Below are 20,596 nucleotides of genomic sequence, written 5' to 3' on the forward strand. Positions count from 1 at the left end.
GCCTCTCTTGGCTCAAAGGCGGCGGGGGCAGCCCTGGGGCGCAGCCCCCCGCCTGCCCTGAGGAGGTACGTTAGGAGTCAAACGTCCGTTTTCCGCCTGCCCACCACTGGGGCCGGGAAGTTTCTCGTAGCTGTTTTATCCTGGGAAGTGCTGGTTGGTCCCGCCGGGAAGCGCGGCCGTGGTTGGGTTTGGGCCAGCCCTTCCCTTTAGGAAAACCCTCCCGGAGCGCAGAACCGCTGCTCGCTCCTTGGCTTGGGCTTCCAAAAGCAGCGCTCGGAGCACGGGCGCAGCGGCACCACCTCCACGCTTCGCGCAGAGGGATTCCCGCCTCGCGCGGAGGCCGCCGGGCACACCGCCTGTCCCGGCATGCCCCGCGGCGCGCGGGGAGCCCTGCGGCCCGGGCCCGGGGTGACGTCAGACAAAGGACCCTGCCAGGGCCCTCCCCGCCGCCCGGGGGCGCTGCCGCCGCGCCCGAGACTTCCCCCCCGCCTCCATCCCGCGCTTTTCGCTTCCGCTCGCGCCACTTCCGCTTCCGGCTGCTCGAGGATGGAGGCGCGCGTGGCGCAGTCCGCAGCTCGGCTGGCGCGGCAGGTGCGGGCCGGGGCGGGGCGGGGCGGGGCGGGGGAGCGCGGCATGGCACGGCTGGGGCCACCCCGGGGTCGGCCTCTGCCCCGCCGGCCCGGCCGGGGGCAGAGCGGGGCCTGGCGGCATGTCCCGGAGGCCTCCGTCGGGGAGGGCGTTGTGGGTCCCCGGGGCTCTCTGGGGGCGCAGGTCTGTGCGCCCGGGGCGGGGGGGCCTCCTCAGGGCACCGCCGCGGAGAAGCCTCAGCAGTGCCCGGAGCCCCAGGCGGGTCTCTGGGCAGAGCGGGGCCCCGCCGTGCGCTCGGGCGTGCAGGGGAGGCGGAGGGCTGGTCTCGGAGGGAAAGGCAGAAGCAGGCAGGGGCTGAAGCACCTTCCTCAGCTTCTTTCATTTCTCTTCAGACGAAAAGTAGAGTAAAAGCACTCTCTCGTTCCCGAGACCCTGTGTCATGGGGCCAGGGGCTGTGGATCCGCTCATGGCACGTCTCAGCTAAGGTGAGGGCTCAAAGCGAAGTTCTGCAAAGAACTTCCAAAAAAAAGGCAACAGGAAGTTGTCAGACACGGTTTTTGTTTGTTACCGCCCTAGTTCCTTGTGCGGTTACTTTAGCTAGCTGCTTGCTGTGGTAGCGGTGCAAGAATCGCCCAGCTGCCAGGCAGGCGATGGGCAGGAGGGTGTCCTGCCCTCGGGGGGGACAGCACCGGGTCCGGTGGGTCCTGGGAGCCCGGAGCAGCCAGGGAAGTGCTTTCAGAGGATCTGTTGGAGAGCAGTTATGCTAGTGGCAGTCCTGGCTGTCTTGCACAGCATTATTGCAACCCAGAGGTGCAAAAAGGTGGTGGTGGGGGAAAGGTGACAACCCTTTCCCTTTTCAGTAACATTAATAAAAAATAAATAAATCAGACTTGCCAGGTGTGTCCTAGCCAGTGACTGATATTGACTGTAGCGTACAGAGGCAGCTTCAGGAAAACTTGTAATCCGTGCTACAGGTTAACTTCTCATGTATTGCCCCAGGAGCATGTAACTGAGAGACTCTGGACGTTTGGCTTGTGGTTTTTTTGCCTACCATACACATGTGTTCTTAAGCAACTTTTCAGTTTGTTTTCTGCTCACAATTCAAACATACAACAAGCACTGCCATAAAATACTGAGATAATAAATTTGGCTGTTGAATCTCTGCAAGTCCTTTTTGTCTTAGTTTTTGCTTTTCTCCTTTGTAGCTGGTAGGAGAAGAAGGGCATCTCAGGTATTCTGGCAAGGTGGTTCTCCCTTTACCATCACTGCTGTGTGGTCTTTAGTCCATAAACAAATTCCAGTCACTCTGAAGCAATGCAGGAGGGACAGTGTTCAGCTCTTTAACTCCAGGAGGCTGAAGGAGGCCATGTGGAATTACTGAGCCTGAATCTACCCATCACCTTGCTCCCAGCCATGTGCTCCCTGGTGCCAGCCAGCTCCAGCACGTCCTGGAGCGCTTTGTGAGCCGGCTGGCAGGAATCATTAGTTCTTCGGGAAGATAACCCAGCAAGGAGTGTGTGCCGAGTTATTGCACTGAGCCGGCTCAGCAAAGGCTTGGTGGAGTAGTAGCAGAGATAAAACCGCGCAGGAGGCAAGAAGGGAGGGGAAGGAAGAGAGGTGCTCTCTTTTTTGTTTTTTTTTAAAGGTGGTGGAAAAAAGCCCTATCACATTAAAGCCCAGAGACAGAAGCTTATGCAAGTTTCGTGTTAATTCAGTGGGGTCTTTGGAAGGCATTCTTATGTGCTAAGGGAAAATGTAAGGACGATTTTGGTCCCATTGAAAAAGCTATAGTTTTTTTGTATTCACAGGTGAGGGGAAGATTTCTAGTACTCAGCTGACCAAAGAGCCCTTGGAGATGTCAGCATGGCCTCATGCAATTCCCGCAGCTTCTCATGAGGTGGTCATCAGGTATGACCCTTTACTGACAAGTTGTGATATATCCAGGGCTGTGCAGGTAGAGTAATCCAGGGGGTGAAACTTTATGTCCTGAACAGCACCTTTTTCCTTCCTTTTCTCAGTTACACGTTTTGTAGATCAGAGGTGCATTGGCATTGTCTCCCTTCTTCACTTGGATGGTACTTACAGGTCTTTTCCAACCTTAATGATTCTGTGATTCTGCGAGAGGAGTTTCAAGGGGTATCTGTAGTTTAATGTAGTAGTTTGTTTTTCCGAGAGAAGGTAGAATTTATAATATCCCTTTAGTAACATCTAGCATTCATAGGTGATTTGCTAGAGAATTAGGTTTATCACAGGTCGCTGTGATAAGGGGCATTTATAATACGCAAACATTAAAGACCTTTTTCCAAGCGAGCTTGGCAACATGGCTATGGGTGTGGGGGTCATAGAATCATAGCATATCTCAAGTTGGAAGGCACCCATAAGGATCATCGGGTCCAACTCCCTGCTCCTCACAGGACTACCTAAAACTAAACCAGATGACTAAGAGCGTTGTCCAGACACTCCTTGAACTCTGGCAGGCTTGATGCCATGACCGCTTTCCTGCGGAGCCTGTTCCAGTGACCATCATCCACCCTCTCAGTGAAGAACCTTTTCCTAATGTCCAATCTGAGCTTGCCCTGACGCAGCTTCATTCCATTTCGTCGTGTCCTGTCGCTGGTCACCAGAGAGAGGAGGGTTGAGAGTGGCGTTCCCCTCCTGACTGGCCCACAAACCAGGGTGCCCTTGTTGCCAGTTTTGGAGCTGTTAGCTGTACGCAGCCATGCAGCTGTCCCAGCCCAGCTGTTGTGATCTTAACCCCATCGATTCTGGAACTCAGTGTAATCATTGCTGAGTTCAGGCTTTTCTGCTGGGTGGTTTTGAATGAAAATTTGATTTCGTCGTCTGTGTTAGCTGTCGATGAGCACAAAAAGGGAGACCTAAATGGCAGCAGCAATATTGGGGTAGGCAGCTAGACCACCGTGGTGAAACCTTGTGCTTTCAGTTCGCACTCAGGTAACATAAAGACTGCTACAGAAACTGTCTGCGGAAGAGGAGCACAAAACATGATAGGAAAATGTGCCAGTCTGGGCTGACACTTTGAGCTTGGTCAAACCTGAAATGGCGCCAGGCTGAATGCCTCCTATCTGCAGGAGTCTGTGCTGTGAATTTACAGTTTTGGTGCAGTCATGGGAAAGAAGTAGATGAGACTTACTGAACTGTGGCATTGTTTTAGAGTTTTTTACCTCGTGGCCAAGTCCAAGCGATAATAGTTATCACCCTATATTTGTGTGGGAAAAGCTGTTTGGGTCAGATGTCTGCCCCAGGGGTCGGTGATTCCTGAGAACCCTTGTTCTGGGCTTTGGCAATGCATATAGATAAACCTCTTTCCTCATCCTCTCTTGTAGTCTAACGATATGGAAGGAAGCTCCAGTGAGATACTGGTCATCTCGCCTCCTGCGAGTCTTAACTTGGGTAGCCAGAGGCATCTATGATTATGGAGGAAAATCCAAACTGAATCTCTGTTCTGAAGAGTTTGCCAATGGTACTGAAATACCTCAGTGGCTATAGTTTTGGGGGAATCTTTTAATACAGGAGGAATAAATGTGAGCTGCTTGTTGGCTTTGATATGTAGTGATTTTAATTTCAAAAGCAGAATGCTAATTTCTGGATCTGGACAATGTTTGTCCTCAATGCAAAACTTTCCTAAGGGTCTGACTTGCTAATCTCTCCTGAAGCTGGTGACTTTGCTAGAGAGAAGGTAATACTGGGTGGACACAGAATTTACAGATAATGTGATCTTAAGAGCAGAAGGTATCTTTGTGCTTTTCTTAAAGCACATTCTAGGGTTGGGGGGGATGAGTTATGCATGTCACTGTTCCGATGTTCCTTTAAGTCAGTTTGTAGAAACGATGCTTACTTAAACTTACAGTGAAACAACTGTAAAATAATGCAATGGAATATCTCTTGCCCTATTTTAAACTTGAAGTTCAGTCTGAAAATTTTTCAAATGGCTCTGTAAGTTATATGAGATGCTACCGGGTCAGGCCAGTAAGAAAAGTCAAAAATAAATGTATTTTCTGTTGGTTGTATGGGGGAAGGTATGTAGATGTACGTGAGAGAAAAACAGTCTGATTTTTGGGGGGTCTGCCTTAGGTTAAAAAAAAAAATAGGCTGCAAAAGGAAAACCTGCAATGGACTATTTGAAGTGAGTAATTTTTGAGATACAGCAGTGCTGTTCAATGATTTTGGTTGGCTAAATGCCAAGCCAGAGGTTTTGCTAAAGGTTGGGTTTTTTTCTCAAAGTCCTGTTCCTTTGCATCTGAACCTGCAGGAAGCATCCTGTTCTCCTGTAGCAGAGGAGACCTTGAGGCTGTGAAGTGTGCTGGAAGCTGAAGCGCAAATGAAGAATGACCTCAAAAGTACTCATTCTCAGCTTGCACCACACACAGCCCAATCTTAACATTGTTTTGGCTCAGCTTAGGTTTTTTGAGCATTCGCAGTTAGTTATAGCGGCATTTGTGGTTGCTTTTGTTCAGGTTGACCTATAAACCCAGAAGATTTGATGGCCCAATTTTTTTCCTTAATTAAATATTCTGATTGTTTCAAGAGCAACAAAGTAAATGAGCCCTTTTTGATAAGGTTTGGTGGCCTATTTGATTACAATAATACAATAACAGTCTGAGCTGCCTCCTGCTGTGGGAGTTGTGGTAGAGGAGAGCCTCTTATAGCTGCCTCTCCCTCCGTAGTGGCATTGAGTTGCTTAAATTTTCAATAGCCTCCAGACTTCTGTTTGTGAGCCAGGCTTGTGGCTGGTGGGCGCAAAGCCTATTATGGGGGAGGACAAGAGATGGACAACAGTGATGTTTCAGATACTTGGTTTCTTTAGGGGGTGGGATGAGGAAAGTTACTGCTCCTTGCAGTAGCTTCCAGCCGTTGGGCTAAGACTGCCTGTTGAAGCATTTGCCTATGTCCCAGGCTGTGAAGTCCAGAGGGGCACGGGGAAGCATGGGCAAGTTTGTTTATTTGGAGCATAAATGTCCACCTCAAATTCCTGATTGCTCCTGAATGCCGTATGTCAGTTTTAAGGGAGAAGCCACGCTAGAGGCAGGGAAGGAAAGGTTGTGTGGCGAGGTGGAAGTGAGTGCAGGCTGCAGCGATGGCCCCATGAGTTCCCCTATGAAGCAGCACGCTGTACCTGTTGGCATTCCTGTCTCCAGCTGGCATTTGAGCTTGCTGAGGCTGTGTGAGTGATTGTGGTTTCATCCTCTGGGAGAGAAACTGTGGCCTATGAGATGGTGAAACTGGCTGAAGGAGGCTTTAGGGAACTTTGAGTCAAATCATTTGACATCTTTATTACATCAAAAAAGCTGGAGAAAGTGCTTATTTGGGGAATATGGTTTATTAGCATGACATGTTGTCTTTCTTGCACTTCTGTCTTGATATTAGTGAGATTATTATCTCACTGACTTGTTTTAAGAATGCTTCAGAATCCCTGTATTTGACACAAATAGAAACCACCTTTAAACATCAATTGTTTGGAATTACTCAACTTACATTTCATTGCTGTTATCCTCATGAGGCAAAACTAGAATCTTATCTGAGATCTTGCAGCTCCTTACCTTCTGTCCCCCCACTCCAAGAATTACTGTGTGACAATTTAATTTGCTTTTCAGGAAAACGAGATCAAGTTGTTAAGTGCAGAAATTGAGCATCTGAAGAACTTTGGATGCTTGGGAGTCTCCCCGAGTTTGGAAGGGTTGCGAGACGAAAACGCAAAACTTAAGTATCGGTTAAATTTCCTTCGAAAGGTAAGGGAATAAAGAATTAATGCTGTAGCATGTGTTTTTGTTCTCATTAAGACAAGCTAAATAAATGATGTCAAGTTTATTACAGCTAGCAATGTGTGACAACGTGCTTGCTCTGCATTCTGATGCCTTAATTGTTGGTGGCACACCAGATATTTATCGGTTCCTTAAACAGAAACCTACTTTATGGAAAATTTTAGTAGGTTAATATGCCCACACCATCAAGTCTTGGCTAGTCATGTAAGGGGCAGCCCAGCTGAGGTCTCTGCCAGGATCACTGACAAAGGTGTGAGAAGTAATGCAGCCCTGCATTCAGGGGAAGTGTTTGTGCTGGGAGGTTCAAAGGGAGAAGCAGCTCTTGAATCACATGATTTTTATGTTATATATGTTGCTCCTCTGCCTAGAGGTGTCAGCCAAATCCGTCAGCCGTGCTTTGCCAGGCAGCCAAGGAAGAAAGTGGGATGTAACGGCTCCTCAGATGCTGTGAATTTAGCCTTCTGAATTTTATGTTTTCAGAGCCTTCAAGAGGAAAGAAGTAAAACAGCAAAAAGCATGATTAATATCAACAGCTGTCTTCAGGAGATCTTTGGAGCTGCTATTCAGGCTGCCTACCCAGATTTAGAGAACCCTCCACTAGTGGTGACGCCAAGTCAGCAGCCCAAATTTGGGGATTACCAGTGTAACAGCGCCATGGGCATAACGCAGGTAAATCTGAACCATCTTACAAAGAGAAGAAAAAATGGGGGGGGGTTGTCTGTTGGAAGCTAAGTGACAGACAGCACAGTGAGAGTTGCAATATGGGACCTCTTTCAGGCTTGTTGCAGGCCTCTGGGCTGAGAAGTCAGTGAGTATCTAACAACATTTTAGGGGAAGCGTTGGCCTTCACAGAGCAGACCTTTAAACCGCCGTTTAGATGACTGGTATGAGAGACTTACATGTGTGTCACAGAGCAAAACTGCTCAGTTCGTGGGATCTAAATCAAATCAGGATTTAAGTGCTGCATTGATTTACTAATGATGTGCAATTAACTACCAATTAGTGAGCTATATGTTTGGAACTGCTGTCAGCAAAACAATAAATCACAATTCTGGACACCTACAAAATGTTTATAAACACTTACAAATCTCTAAATGCTCCTCTGCAATGCCAGGAAAGTATGATGTCCCCGCACACGTTTGCACAGAGTTATGTGCACACCCCCCCTCCTCACAGGGCAGGTGGTTCACAAACACGCGCCCCGTATCTGGGAGCGTTGGTTCCCCCTGTTGCACACACCTCCTGTTGCTGTGGGTGCTGCAGCTCCCACTGCCCACTAACGCATGCGGCAGTGAGAAGGGGCCCAGGCGCTCCCCTGTACGCCCGGGTGGGGCGCAGGTCCCTGCGTGCTGCGTCCCGAACTGCCCTCCGCGAGCTCCTGCACGGCCGCTCGCGGCACCTGATGGTGCAGGTCATTGTCGAGCCTGCGCAGAGGCTGTGGTGTGAGTGAAGCACCTTCTCACAGTGTCCAACCGGGTGCAGCGTACTGCTCGGGCACCGTCCTTCCTGCTGCTCTAGCCGATTCCTTTGTTTCTAAAGTCTGTTGTTAATTCCCTGGTTATAGCTGAATTTGGCTGATTGTTGTTGTGTTCCTTTAAGCATTTTCAGTTTTGTGACATGCTTTTTCAGATGGATTTGAGTGCGCTATTCCGCACACTTTTTGTGCTCATTTTCCTATCTTATTGGCTGTTGTTATCCAAGCATTTGTTGAGGGGAGGCTGTGTGGGCATCCCCACACCTATGGTTGGTGGCTTCTATGTTTTCTTTTAACTGAGCAAAAGGCAGGAAACGTGGGGTTTTTGTTATGATGTTCTGATCGCAGAGGTTTTCAGGCAACTGTAAGAATGGTTCCACTTTATAGAACACCTGTTAAGTGTGTGGGAAGGAAGGAGTGGGGTTTTTTTTAACCTGGCTAGTATCAACAGTTACTTTGAAAATTATGGCATTGCTGCTTTCTGGAAGACATTTGGCTAAAGACAACCCAAACAGAATAAGAGACACTTCAGGAGCTGCTCAGTGGTCTGGGACTGTGCTGAAGTAAAACCAGGAGGTTGGGGAGAAAGAAGGTAGTGCATTCTAGCTTAGGTGCTAAAGTGCCTGGATTTTCAATGCATTGAAGCCTTTGAGTAAATAGATAGACTCTTTGTAATTACAGATCTTTTATTTTGCAATCTCAACAGACGCAACATTTTTTTTTTTAACTGTTCTGTTGTCAATTCACCCTTATCAGACTGGTAATCTTGACATCGAACTTGCACCGACACACATGGAATTCTACTCTCCCAGGTTGTCATCTGCAGCCGCTACGTCTGTTGTCCTGCCACAATGAGTTTGACTCCCGGGCAGCATCGATACGTGCCAGCCGGCAGGCTCTTGGTCTGACGTGCCAGGGAGGAAACAGCCCTCATACGTGTCGTCTTCCCTTGGTCTCGTTAGCATATTTTGACTGGGCTCCAGCCAGAGGAGCACCCTGGGTGGCTGCACTGACACGGGCTTTCAGAGCTTTGCCATTTTTTTGACCGCTGCTTTACCCCAATTAAGTCGCAGTTGGGATTCTCGAGCAGTCCTGGCTTCTCAGTATTGACGTTGTTTGCATAACTCAGTGTCTGAACAGTCCCCTCAAAGCCAGGGTTTCAAGTTCCAGATTGTCAGCTTTACTGGTGAACGAGGGTTCCTAGTACTGGGCTCGGCTACAGAGTTTGTTCCCTGGAAAGGCACGCCATATAAGCTGGGCCTGAGCTTGGCAATGCACACACATGCAGCACACTCAGAGCATATCGGCACAGCAGAGCCGAGGGATGCAGTGCAGTCATTTCCCTCTGAGAGCAGCAGGTTATATACTTTCCATCGGCCTAAGTTTTAGGGACTTGACTGTGGTGCAGGTCTCCCCGTAGAGCCTTGCTCCCCCAGGCTGTCCCCTGCACAGAGCTGCCACACGGGTCACTGTGACTGCCTGACTCGCTGGCAGCAGTAGTACGTGCCAGGCAGCAACCTCTCCCTGCAATGCGCCAATGTGGAAACAGCCCTCACAAATGCATATTGTTTTCCTGGGAGCTCGTTAGCATATTAATCCGTGGGGTTTGAGCCAGGAGCTCTGCTTGCTCCTCAGAGTAATAGGAGTACGGTGACTGTTTCTGGCATGATTCGGATAACACGCCTGTAATCTGCTATAACATGCCCGTAATCTGGTTTTGCATTTATTTTTCCTGTAGTTTGCACTTTGAGTAGCGTTAAAGGTTGCAGATGTTTTCTTTTCTTGCCCATTCTAAGCCCTTACCATCTTGTAAGGATCCTGTTATCAACTCTATGACAGATTAAACAGGAAGCTGAAACTTCAGTAGAAGTCACATTTTGCAGCAGACTGCGAGTTAGCAAATACAAGCAGTAGTGAGTGTAAATTCTGAATTGACAAAGAGGTACATGCTCTTTGTGACCTTGATGGGAGTGGGGTGATAGATTATTTTCAGACATGTCATAGTAAGAAAGGAAAATCATGTGCTCAGAAACAAATAGTGGTGGTAATTTTATACAGTGTGAATGTAGTGTTTTGCAAGGGATGGGTTGGGCTAGCTCTCAGAATCCTCCTAAAGGGTGTTTTTCTAAGATTTGCAAAAAGCCATGTGAGAAGATGCTTTGGGAATGGACAGAGAAATTGTGGAGGTGGACTAGATGAACTTTGAATGTCCTATCCAACCCAAGCCATTGTGATTCTATCATGTGAACTTGCGTCGTGTTACTGGAGTTCCTCACAACGGGCCATTTATGTCTGGAGGGAAAATGAGAGCTGCTTTACCAGCAGTTTTTCTGATGCTCTTTGAAGAACATGGGGCAGTGTTAGGATTATCTCTGGTTGCTTGGGTTGTTGGATTTTATTTATTTATTCATTTACTTATATATTAAGTTTGAGTCTTAAGGTAGGACTGAAGGCAGTTTGCTTTGGTTGCTTTTAATCATAAATCAGCAGACTTGCTCTGAAACCACACTCACCATCTACTGTAGGCACAGTTCAAAACTTCAGATACGAGCGCTGGCAGAGCTGAGGATACCCGTGAGACTGATGAACAGGATTTTGAAGCGATGTGAAGGACTGTGCCAGCTATGTTGATTTTTAAAGGGTTTGTCCCCTTTACTAGCTTAGAGAAACACAAATTTGCCAAACCACTTAACAGGTTTTGAAAAATAGCCTGGAAGATTTTCTTCTGACATAGGGACTACCCTTTAACTGCCCTTAGCAGAAGGGAGTGATTGTGTTGGGTCTAGTTAGACTGTGTAGAGAGAGCTCATCTAATCTGTGAAATTTGCTAGAGATGGGTATTTTGTGTGTGTCTCTGCATTACGAAGCTAAAGGGTTATGAGGATCTTTCAATGCCGCAGTATCTATGCTTTCTGTTTCACTCTGTAGAATGTTTTAGAGGATTGAATTTTACTTGATCTTCTCATTGTGTTTCAGATACTGCTCAAAACCAAGGAACAGAAGGTTAGCCCAAGAGAAATCGCTGAGAAAATATCAAAAAACATTCCTGCCAATGAATGCATTGAGAAGGTTGAAATTGCCGGTCCTGGTAAGATAGTTTCATGTTACACACTTTGATGTTTTAAAGCTGATAGGGCAATTTTGTACTGGTGATCAGGGAAGCTGAGTTGAGTTCAACTTTTTTGTGATTTAAAACTGTAGTTATGGGGTGAATTAGCTGCTTCTGTCTTGGTGAGCTTTGTAGCCCTCAGACTTGTGCAGCAGCAGAAAATCTACCTCTCTATTAGAATTGGCAAGTGCAATCCTGAGCCCTTTAATTATCAATTTTTCCCCTTCAAATACTGGTGATGGGTATCAAGCCACAATCATGAAATCACAGCAAAAATCGATACACCCTTCTCGCTGTTGCTTGCACGGTGAGGAGACCTTGTCCTCTCAGCACTGAGATGCTGGAGTAGCATGGAGGTTATTAATTGCTGCATCTGTTTTGTCCCTGTGACCCAGGAAGAAATATGAGGGCTCATACTCCTTAGGGCGTCACCATAAACACAAAAATTGCATGGCACAGCCCTTTGAGTGCTTGGGCAGAAGCTCGTTCATTAGCTCTGTGAAGCAGGAGAAGTAAAACGGTGTCGTCCCACAAGCATAGATTATCCCAGGCGAAACTGCACATTTTAGGATATTAATTTAAAAAAAAAAGGAGACAAAGCAGGATTTGGTTTTGTGTTCTGCAAACCCTGGCAAGATTATTTATTTTCCCATTAAAAAAATGTTTTTATAAATTCACCTTTGAGTGACAGCATGCAAAAAGGAATTATGTCAGTGGACTTGCTTGCAGCATCTAACTCCTGCAGTAAAGGCTATAGCGGTGTGAAACAGACTCTTGTAATCTGGGAACAGAAATTGTCTTCTAGTGACAGCTTTGTTGTCCTATTGCTGAAAATTTTTTTGTTCACATGCTGTTGTTCTGGATGTGAGGAAACAGAAATCCAAGGGGGGAGGGAAACAAAAAGTGGTTTGAGGCACTTCTGCAGCCCCAGCACATGTTGTTGGTTTTCTTCTCCAAAGGTTTTATCAATGTCCACTTGAGAAAGGATTTTGTGTCGAAGCAGCTGAGCAGTTTATTGATGAATGGAGTTCAACCACCAGCTGTTGGCAAAAGGAAAAAGGTAAGGCAGTAAGCGCATAGGCATTCTGCTCCCATATAGATGAAACGCGCTGAACTGCAGATAGCACTGAAATTCCCCCCGAAGTGGTTTGTTGAGCAGATGTCCATGTCAGATGGTTGTTGCAGTGGAGTAAATGGGATGTGACTTAGACACTGGGGGCCAGGGAGTAGGCTACATGTGCCTGGTATGGTCTCTGGTGGGTGAGGGACAGGGCTCCCCGGGGACGGCACGTTGTGCCAGGGTCAGTCTGGGAGCGATCCCTGAGCCTGTGCAGGGCGGGTGCAGCAGAGCCCCAGGCTGGAAGCTGTTCTGGTGTCCCCCCTGGGCCTTCTCTGTTGCTGTGTGCTGCTGGCAGCAAAGAGGGTGTGAGGGTCAGTGGAGGCGAGCCTTGATTCCCCAACAAAACCCAAATTAAACACATGGGGTGTGGTAATGACTGCTGCCTTTTATTCATTTTTTCCTTTGGTACTGTGTCTAAGGTGGTGGTGGATTTTTCGTCCCCTAACATTGCAAAGGAGATGCATGTTGGCCACCTGCGGTCTACCATCATTGGAGAAAGTATGTGCCGACTGTTCGAATTTGCAGATTATGATGTTTTGAGGTGAGAGTCGACTTTTGGGTGAGGTGGGCTTGTTTGACTAAATTTATGCAATACCTATCTCTGTGCTTTGGTCTGTACTGGTCATTTTTTATAAGCACATAACAAATAATCCTTTATGTGTAGTAAGATTCTAAGCTGAGCAAGTGTAGCAGGGTTAGGAATCAAGACGGGCAGCAGCTTCACTATGGTGAAATTGCGGGGGCTTGCCTATTTCTGATTTCTGATATTAGTGTGTTTCTTCTTTCAGAATATATATTTTTAAAATGCATATATTTTAAAGCATATGTTTGAGAAATCATTATTACTGTGCTCTTTGATTGCTTCAAGGTTAAACCATTTAGGAGACTGGGGCACCCAGTTTGGAATGCTCATTGCTCACCTCCAAGACAAATTTCCGGATTACTTAACTGTTTCTCCTCCCATTGGGGATCTTCAAGCTTTTTACAAGGTATTTGTAGCAAATAAATGTGATATTTATGTCAACATCTGAAAAGCAGATTGAGGAGCTTTACAAATAGAAACAAAAGAATTGAATCACTGTTAATAGATTATTGCAATAGCCTGCCACTGGGTAATGAATTGCGGTATCTGGTATTGAGTTGTCTGTATGGGGCATGATTAAAGGACTTTGTAAGCATGCTGCATCTCTGTCTTTTGAGATGAGTACGCTTGGAGAGCCTGTTATGAATGTTAGCTTGTTTTAGGGGAGAAAGCAGTGCTTTTTCATGTGGTGTGTTTTACCGTAGGAATCCAAGAGGAGATTTGACACAGAGGAGGAATTTAAGAAACGTGCCTACCAATGCGTGGTGCTGCTGCAGAGCAAAAACCCAGACTTCATTAAAGCGTGGGAACTGATCTGTGACGTGTCGCGGAAAGGTGACTTTGCCAGATTTGGAAACGTGTCTCAGCAGTAGAACAGTGTGTCTTTCCTCACCTTTATGTTTGAGTCCATCCTCTAGTTTTCTTTCGAAAATCACTGCCACACTGCTATGAGAAGCTTAAAGAAAAAAGCCGATACAACCAAAGTACTGGGCTGTCTGTGGAGGCTTTCAGCTAAATCATTTGTCTCCTGAGTCCTAGTCTGATGGCTTCACCAAGAGATGGAAAATGCCTTTAGGGACTTGCTGTGCCCACTGATAAACATATGGCACTAATTCCCACTGTGTGCATTTAATGGAAGTATGTTTTTCTGTTTCCCGCCTCAAGAGTTCCAGAAAATCTACAACTGCTTGGACATCACGCTCATAGAGAGAGGGGAATCATTCTACCACGAGATGATGAAAGACATCGTGAAAGAATTTGAAGATAAAGGTGAGGCTTTTGGTCTCGGAGTCAGAAATTCTGCAGCTGTCAGGATGAGCAAGGTAACCTCACTCCTCTTCAGCGAGGCTTAGGACTGATGTTTTTGACATTACGTGTTCCCCACCCTTGCTCTTTTTCTCAGCCACTTTTTCTGAGTGGATCTTTTGCAGCTTTTCCTCCCAAAGAAGCATTAGCAGAATTGATTCTTACATGTTTCATTCCAGAAAGCTTGAATCTTTCTTGCTGACACCAAAAGTAGTTTGTCTGTGATATTTGTGGGCAATAGCCTGAGATACTACTGGAATTTGTTGCATCCTTAGCAAATAGTCAAGGAGCGATATATGACAGACTTCCCAGTCTTAGTGTTCTGACTGTATGGGAACTTTGTCTGAGAAATCTCTGTGAAGACAGTGGCATTTTTGGATCGCGTTAACTTTGAGACTGGAAAGAAGCCAAATGGAGCATAAAAAGTCTCTGGTTTTATGTGCTCCTGTCTGGATTTCGCAGTTCTTGAGTCTTACCATCTGAAGTGTTCTGACTAGTCTTATCTCTGAAAGGCTTTGTGCTAAGTCCTTATTGCATCTCTGTAGAGTTTCTGTTGGCTTTAGTGCCATACTTTGAGATGCTGGTTTTGTGGCTGTAAAGGTGGATTTGGATGCCAGTGACAGGAGTTTTTAAATCCAATTAGGTCCTTTCTGGTAAGGCCAGATCCGCTTCCTTGTGCGTAGTCTTGAGTTCTGGAAGTGCAGTACAGAATGTGACTTTGTTGACAAGGAAGTTCTCATTTAGGGTTTTTTCATATTTTGAGCCATTAATTATGTGATGTGAAGGAGATAAATCACCTGATAATGTGAGTGCATGGCCTTTTCTTTCTAGTAGCATCCAGGAAGGGAAGTGCTTCTGCCTCTGCTGGCCCGCAAACCGCCCTGTGCAATACAACACAGAATGTTTTCCCTTGCTTTTCTAGGATTTGTCCAGGTTGATGACGGCCGGAAGATCGTGTTTGTCCCAGGTTTCCCTGTCCCGTTGACAATCATGAAATCGGATGGAGGTTACACATACGACACATCCGACTTAGCTGCTCTTAAACACAGGCTGTGTGAAGAGAAGGCTGATATCCTTATTTACGTTGTCGATAGCGGCCAGGTGAGTATGCTAACCTCCGCTGTCATGGCGGAATGTTAAATGACGGATGCAACAGTAATGTAGGTAGAACACCATAGGGTTTTTAGTGTGGTTGGTATATTTACTTTTGTCCTTATTGGTGTAATGGTGAATCTAGTTTGGTGGCTGGCGGTCTCCATGAAGAGCCTCTAGAACCGATTGATTAGGGAGAGACCCAGTTACCACTGGAGGTAGGTGAAGCCTAAATCTCAATAGATGAGTCTGTTGTGAGCTTTGTACTGCTTATACTTGGGTCTGTCCTTACTTGAGGAAATGCAAGGTTGTCAGCTCTGTATCTGAGTGGTGATGGGAATTTGCCAGTTACTGCTTCTGTAAGCCAGGAGAACTCTTCGAAAGGTTGAACTTTCTGAAGTGGAATTTGTCTGTGGAGCTAGCAGCATTTTAAGTCTCACTGTAAAAGCAGCATTGTGAAGAAGATAAAGCTGGGAAGAAAACTGTACCTGGAGGAGTGTGTTGAGAACCAGTTGTTGGTATTTGTTCCTTGCAGTCGGTGCATTTACAAACAGTGTTTGCAGCTGGACAGATGATTGGCTGGTATGATCCCAAAGTAACCAGAGTGGCCCATGCCGCGTTCGGAGTGGTGCTGGGAGAAGACAAGTAAGTATTTGGATGTAGTTTTTCCTCTGTACGTGCTCTGAAGAGGATGCTTGAGTGAGTGCAGAAGACTTGCTCTTGTTTGTTGACAAGTATGTATGTGGCATGCCAAAAAAAAAAAAAAAAAAGGCACCGCATCCCAAGCTGTTATCATGCTGTTATTCGTAACTGTGTCATTTCATTGTGTGTCATTGTCCTTGATCCACGTAGTCACTGGTGCTGTGGTCAGGTTCCCTCTTGGGCCTGGCTTCTGCTGCCTGGCATTTGGGGAGGGGCACGGGGAATAGCTGGTGGAAGTGCAGTGGAAGCTGATATGAATACTGGGATATGGCAGCTGTAAAGGCCATGATTTCCATTATTGTCTGCCTGCGTCACGGTGGATGAAGTGAACGTTGGGAAAAGAACCTCTGTGTGCTGGTCTGCAAGCCAGGCCTTTGTGGTCCAGATTTGTTCTTGTGTCTCTGTGAAGGTGTGGCTAAACCAGTGTGCTCTGATGGTCACGTGCCATTGCAGACCGGGTGGTTTTGCTTTAGGTTTATTACAGAATTAAAGGTGATTTGCTGGGCTGGGGTCTGGTGCTAGTATTGTGTCCTGCCTCGTGTCTGGAAATGGGACAGTTCTGACCGTTGGAGCCTTCTTGGTCACCCCTCCCGGCCACCCCATGGGTGTTCTGTGAGATTCCCATGTTTTGTGGGAGTGTTTTGCCTCTTATGCAGTTGGGGCTTTTGGCTGTGTGTTTTCAGGAAGAAGTTCAAAACTCGTTCAGGGGATACAGTGCGTCTTATAGATCTGCTGGAAGAAGGGCTGAAACGAGCTATGGACAAGCTGAAGGACAAGGAACGGGACAAGGTAGTTGTGACAAACTGCTTATCTTTCCTGAGAACTTCCCAGATTTTTGCACAGACTTATGGTTTCTGCATTCTGGATGTGAGCTGAGAATATGGACACTGCGAAACAGCTCAGGAGATGCCGTGGGTTGTGTATGCAACTAGTGTAATTATTTGATAGCAGTTCGAGCAAGGTGCTGTCATGAGGAAAGACGACCATCCCTGAGTACATAGCAGTGAGAAAATGTGAGCTGCAGGCAGCGTGCTGGCCTCTGGCTGGTACTGCAGAGCTTTTTGAGGACAGGAGAGGAGAGCTGGGCCTGGCAGGGTAGCTGGTGTGATGACAACAGCGATGACTCCCCCAGGATGCAGGAGGTGGTGGCAGAATATAAAGTTGCAGCTTTGGCCCGCTGGGCTAGCAGTGACTTCTGGTGATGGATGGTTGGGGATCTGCAGGGGACTTTGGCATCAAGCTTCACCCTTTCCCTTGGAGGCTGTGGCTGAGTTTGCTGGAAGCCCTTTCCTTAATGAGATTTCTGTCTGTCTTGGATCCTGAGGGCCTGGAGAGACCTAGGCATTGTGGGACGTGGAATGGAACAGAAGGACCAAACTCTCTCTAAGCACTGTGTGAGGCAGTGAAATTGGGAAGTGCAGGTCCTTGATGCTGTGCAGCGTAGGGTGAAAGTGAAAGGCCCCTTTTTAAACAGGAACATGAGGAAGCACAGGAAAAAAAACCACCTCGAGTATCTCCCAAGGGCTCATACAAGTCAGACACAAAGTGCTTTGCCATGCTTACAGGGCACTGTCCCACCAGAGAGGGGTTTTGTGAGTGTTTGGACTGTCCAAAATGGGGTAGGAGGGCCACGTGTTTGTTAGTGTATACGCAGTTTGTAAGAAGCAGGAGTGTAGTATGAGCATCAAACCTGTATGGCAGATCGTACATCCTGTGGGCCTTCAGAAGTAGAGAGCATCAGCCTTAACCTGGGCAGGGCTGCAGTGTCTGGTTGTCTGGTGCCCCGAGGTAGAAAGGTGGGGGTGAGCCTTTCACTGAGTACCACGTGGGTAAAATCCCCTCAGCAGCCTGGGCTTTCCTCTTGAGCTGTGCTGAGTGGCCAAGGCTGCATGTTGTGGTTTGTGATGCCAACGTAGCGTTCTTCCTCTTGACTGTTAATCTGTTTTGAAATTGCAACAGGTCCTCACGGCAGAAGAGCTGAAAGCTGCCCAGACATCAGTTGCTTTTGGATGTATTAAATATGCAGATCTCTCCCACAACAGACTAAATGATTACGTATTCTCCTTTGACAAGATGCTGGATGACCGAGGAAACACAGCTGCATATTTGCTGTATGCCTTCACACGGATCAGGTAGGTTGAGTGTGCTGGGAGTCACTTGGAGTTGGTCTCTGATACTCTCTGCATCTTTATCGCAAAGGAAGATGTGGGGAAAGGGGTGACTTAGTCGCATCAGTGCTGCTAGGGGTAGTTGGTAAGAGAAGCCAGCTACACTGGTATGCGCCATAGGCAAGATTTTATTTGTCGTTGGAAATGGTGTCCCCTGCTATCTGAACCAGGGCTCCTCTGTCCGCCATGGCATCCCAGGCTTTTAGCTAGCAGGGAGGGAACTGTGGGGGTTTCTGGTAATTCCATTAGAGGATTTAGGTGGTTGGAGAGGGGTGAGCCTGTGTTCCAGCAGCTGCTCACCTCAGGCGTCAGCATACACCCCCCCAGTTTTTCTGGCACCCTGACCCCTGGTTTGCTTGGCAGCATCAGCTGTGCTTGCCAACGTGTGTGCCCAGAGCACATCCCTCCCTGTTCCTCTGCAGTGCCCTTTGCCCTGTTGGATTGCTCCAAGGGCAGCGCCTCCCCATGCGTTCCCAGGGCTGATTGCTCTCTTCTGGCCCGGTAACCCAGGACTGGGCTAGTGAGATCAGCGGGTGGCCTGTGCTAGCCCTGAGACAGGCCAGGCACGTGACCAGCTGCAGGCTGGCCCTGGGGCAGGTTGGGCAGTGGGACCCTCACACGCAGACTGTGTTTTGGATCATTTCAGGGCTATCGCTCGCCTGGCCAATATAGATGAGCAGATGCTGCGGAAGGCAGCCAGGGAGGAGGTGCTCATCCTTGACCACGAGAAGGAGTGGAAACTGGGCAAGTGCATCCTGAGGTTCCCTGAGATCTTGCAGAAGATCCTGGAGGACTTGTTATTGCACACGCTCTGTGACTACCTTTATGAGCTGGCCACCACCTTCACCGAGTTCTACGACAACTGCTACTGCGTTGAGAAGGACAGGCAGAGTGGTGAGTGTTGGCCTGCGTGTCCCTGTATCACATACCACAGTACAGGCAATCTGCAGGGTGTTTCCCTGTGCTGGGAAGACCGCTGTCACACTACATGCTGCTGCCGAACAAGTGTTGTGGGATGACTGAAGGTGGCTGGCACAGCCTGTGTCGTCATCTGCCTGTGAAGTAGGAGGGTTGAGTAGAGAGCTGCAAGCAACCAGGTGCCTGGAAACACGAAGGCTGGTCAGTTTGCCTGGCTTGGGGGGAACGGGACGGGGTTCAGTGTGCCCAGCCCCAGGACCAGGTTGTGTGCGGCTAGGGTTCCCGTGGGGAGGGTGGCATTAGTGGTCCTGAGCAGCTGCTCCAGCTTCTCTGTTGGTGTTTTGCAGGCCAGATCATGAAGGTGAACATGTGGAGGCTGCTGCTGTGTGAAGCCACTGCCACCATCATGGCCAAAGGGTTCGACATCCTGGGGATTAAGCCTGTGCAGAGGATGTAGCTGTTTCCTGTGGAGTGACAATAAAGGGACGAAACAACTGGAGGGGTCTGTGTCTGTTGGTGTGGAGTTGCGGTAAGGGAAGATGCTCTAGGGGAGCAGCACCCCCTTAGGAGAGAAAAGAAGGAAGAAATGAAAGGCAAGGAGGAAGTAAGGGAAGAAGGAAAGAAAGGAGCGGGGTGGGAGGAAGGAAAGTAAGAAAGGGGGAGAACAGGAGCATGGCTTCAGAAGCTGCAGGTACAGAGGCAGACAAGAGGGGCCGTGGGCACAGCTCATAGCAGATCTCTGTGCAGGAACCAAACCCTGCAGGCCCATGACCAGGACCACTCTGCTTCAATCTGCAGAGTTTAAGGACTGAGAACTCAGAACACCCAAGAGCACCTCCAGGAAACCCTCCAACCACAGTACAGTCACCCACACTCCCAGACCCAGCCTTACTCTGATGACTCCCACCATCCTCTTTACCTTATTTGCCAGGTGTGAGCAGATCACCCAAGCTTTTGATGTCATCTCTGGCATCCCTCAGCAGAGCACAGAGCTCTCAGGGGAGCCAAGCAGTCTCATCCCAGCCCAGCAGTGCGAGGCCCTGGTGCTCAGGATGGTTATTTCATGGAAGTTGTTAGTGAGCTGACCAAGGCAACAGTCAGGTACCTGCAAAAGAGATCGAACATCACACACAAGGACTGAACTTGAATGTAACACTCCAGGGAGGTGTGAAACAACACCCACCCCCGCATCACTGCCTGTACCAGCCCTCAAAAAAGGGGTGGCTTCCTGAGTGCCTCTCAGAGGACAGCAGTGTTAGGTCACCTGCTGTGGGAGCAGCACCATCAGCTGCCAGCAGTGCTGGTGTAGGCAGGCAGGCAGCAGTTCTACCTGGAGGAGCAGGAAGCCCAGGGGAGGAGCAGATCAGTTAACTACATTCCCTCAGAGGACAACACAAGGGAAATGCCTTTCCCTGCAGCAGCATTGTTTTGAATCCCTACAGAGTCGGCAAACCTCTTTGCTGGGTGCATATCGATCTCGAGTAACCACAAGGCCAACTACAAGGCAGTGAGCCGTGGCTCCTGCCTTTGTTTTGGGATTTGTTGGAAGCTCTGCTGTGCGAGGTAAAGCAACACAGAAATGTGGCTTTGCTACCATTAGAGAGGAGGTGTTGCACTTGATTTACGTGCTTGCTGGTGTATGCATGTGTGTGTATATGTATACACATACATATATATAGACAGATACAAAAGATAAACATATGTATTCATCTGATGTCCGAGGTTCTTTCCCATATAGACAGTTGCGGGGCAGGGCA

General features: G+C 48.0%; 2 protein-coding genes across 2 annotated transcripts in view; one reads left to right on the plus strand and one right to left on the minus strand.

Annotated features, from left to right (window-relative positions):
• The first annotated feature begins 546 nt into the window (after positions 1-546).
• RARS1 (arginyl-tRNA synthetase 1) lies at positions 547-19,752 on the plus strand. The gene is made up of 15 exons (XM_059825295.1): positions 547-591; positions 6,201-6,335; positions 6,849-7,037; positions 10,819-10,930; positions 11,911-12,011; positions 12,491-12,612; positions 12,940-13,060; positions 13,359-13,488; positions 13,819-13,923; positions 14,882-15,060; positions 15,587-15,696; positions 16,437-16,542; positions 17,713-17,885; positions 18,568-18,815; positions 19,187-19,752. Exons 1-15 carry the CDS (start codon positions 547-549, stop codon positions 19,294-19,296), a joined length of 1,986 nt encoding a protein of 661 aa, XP_059681278.1. The 3' UTR covers positions 19,297-19,752.
• LOC104255553 (rho GTPase-activating protein 7-like) overlaps positions 19,267-20,596 on the minus strand; it is a 69,020-nt gene continuing 67,690 nt past the window's right edge. The window contains exons 14-15 of the mRNA XM_059825589.1: positions 19,759-19,944; positions 19,267-19,303 (exon numbers count right to left, since the gene is read on the minus strand). The gene's annotated coding sequence lies outside the window, so the exon portion shown is untranslated. The remainder of the gene's footprint in view (positions 19,304-19,758; positions 19,945-20,596) is intronic.

Source organism: Gavia stellata, chromosome 16, assembly GCF_030936135.1.
Source record: "Gavia stellata isolate bGavSte3 chromosome 16, bGavSte3.hap2, whole genome shotgun sequence".
In the NCBI taxonomy this organism is placed as follows: Eukaryota; Metazoa; Chordata; class Aves; order Gaviiformes; family Gaviidae; genus Gavia; species Gavia stellata.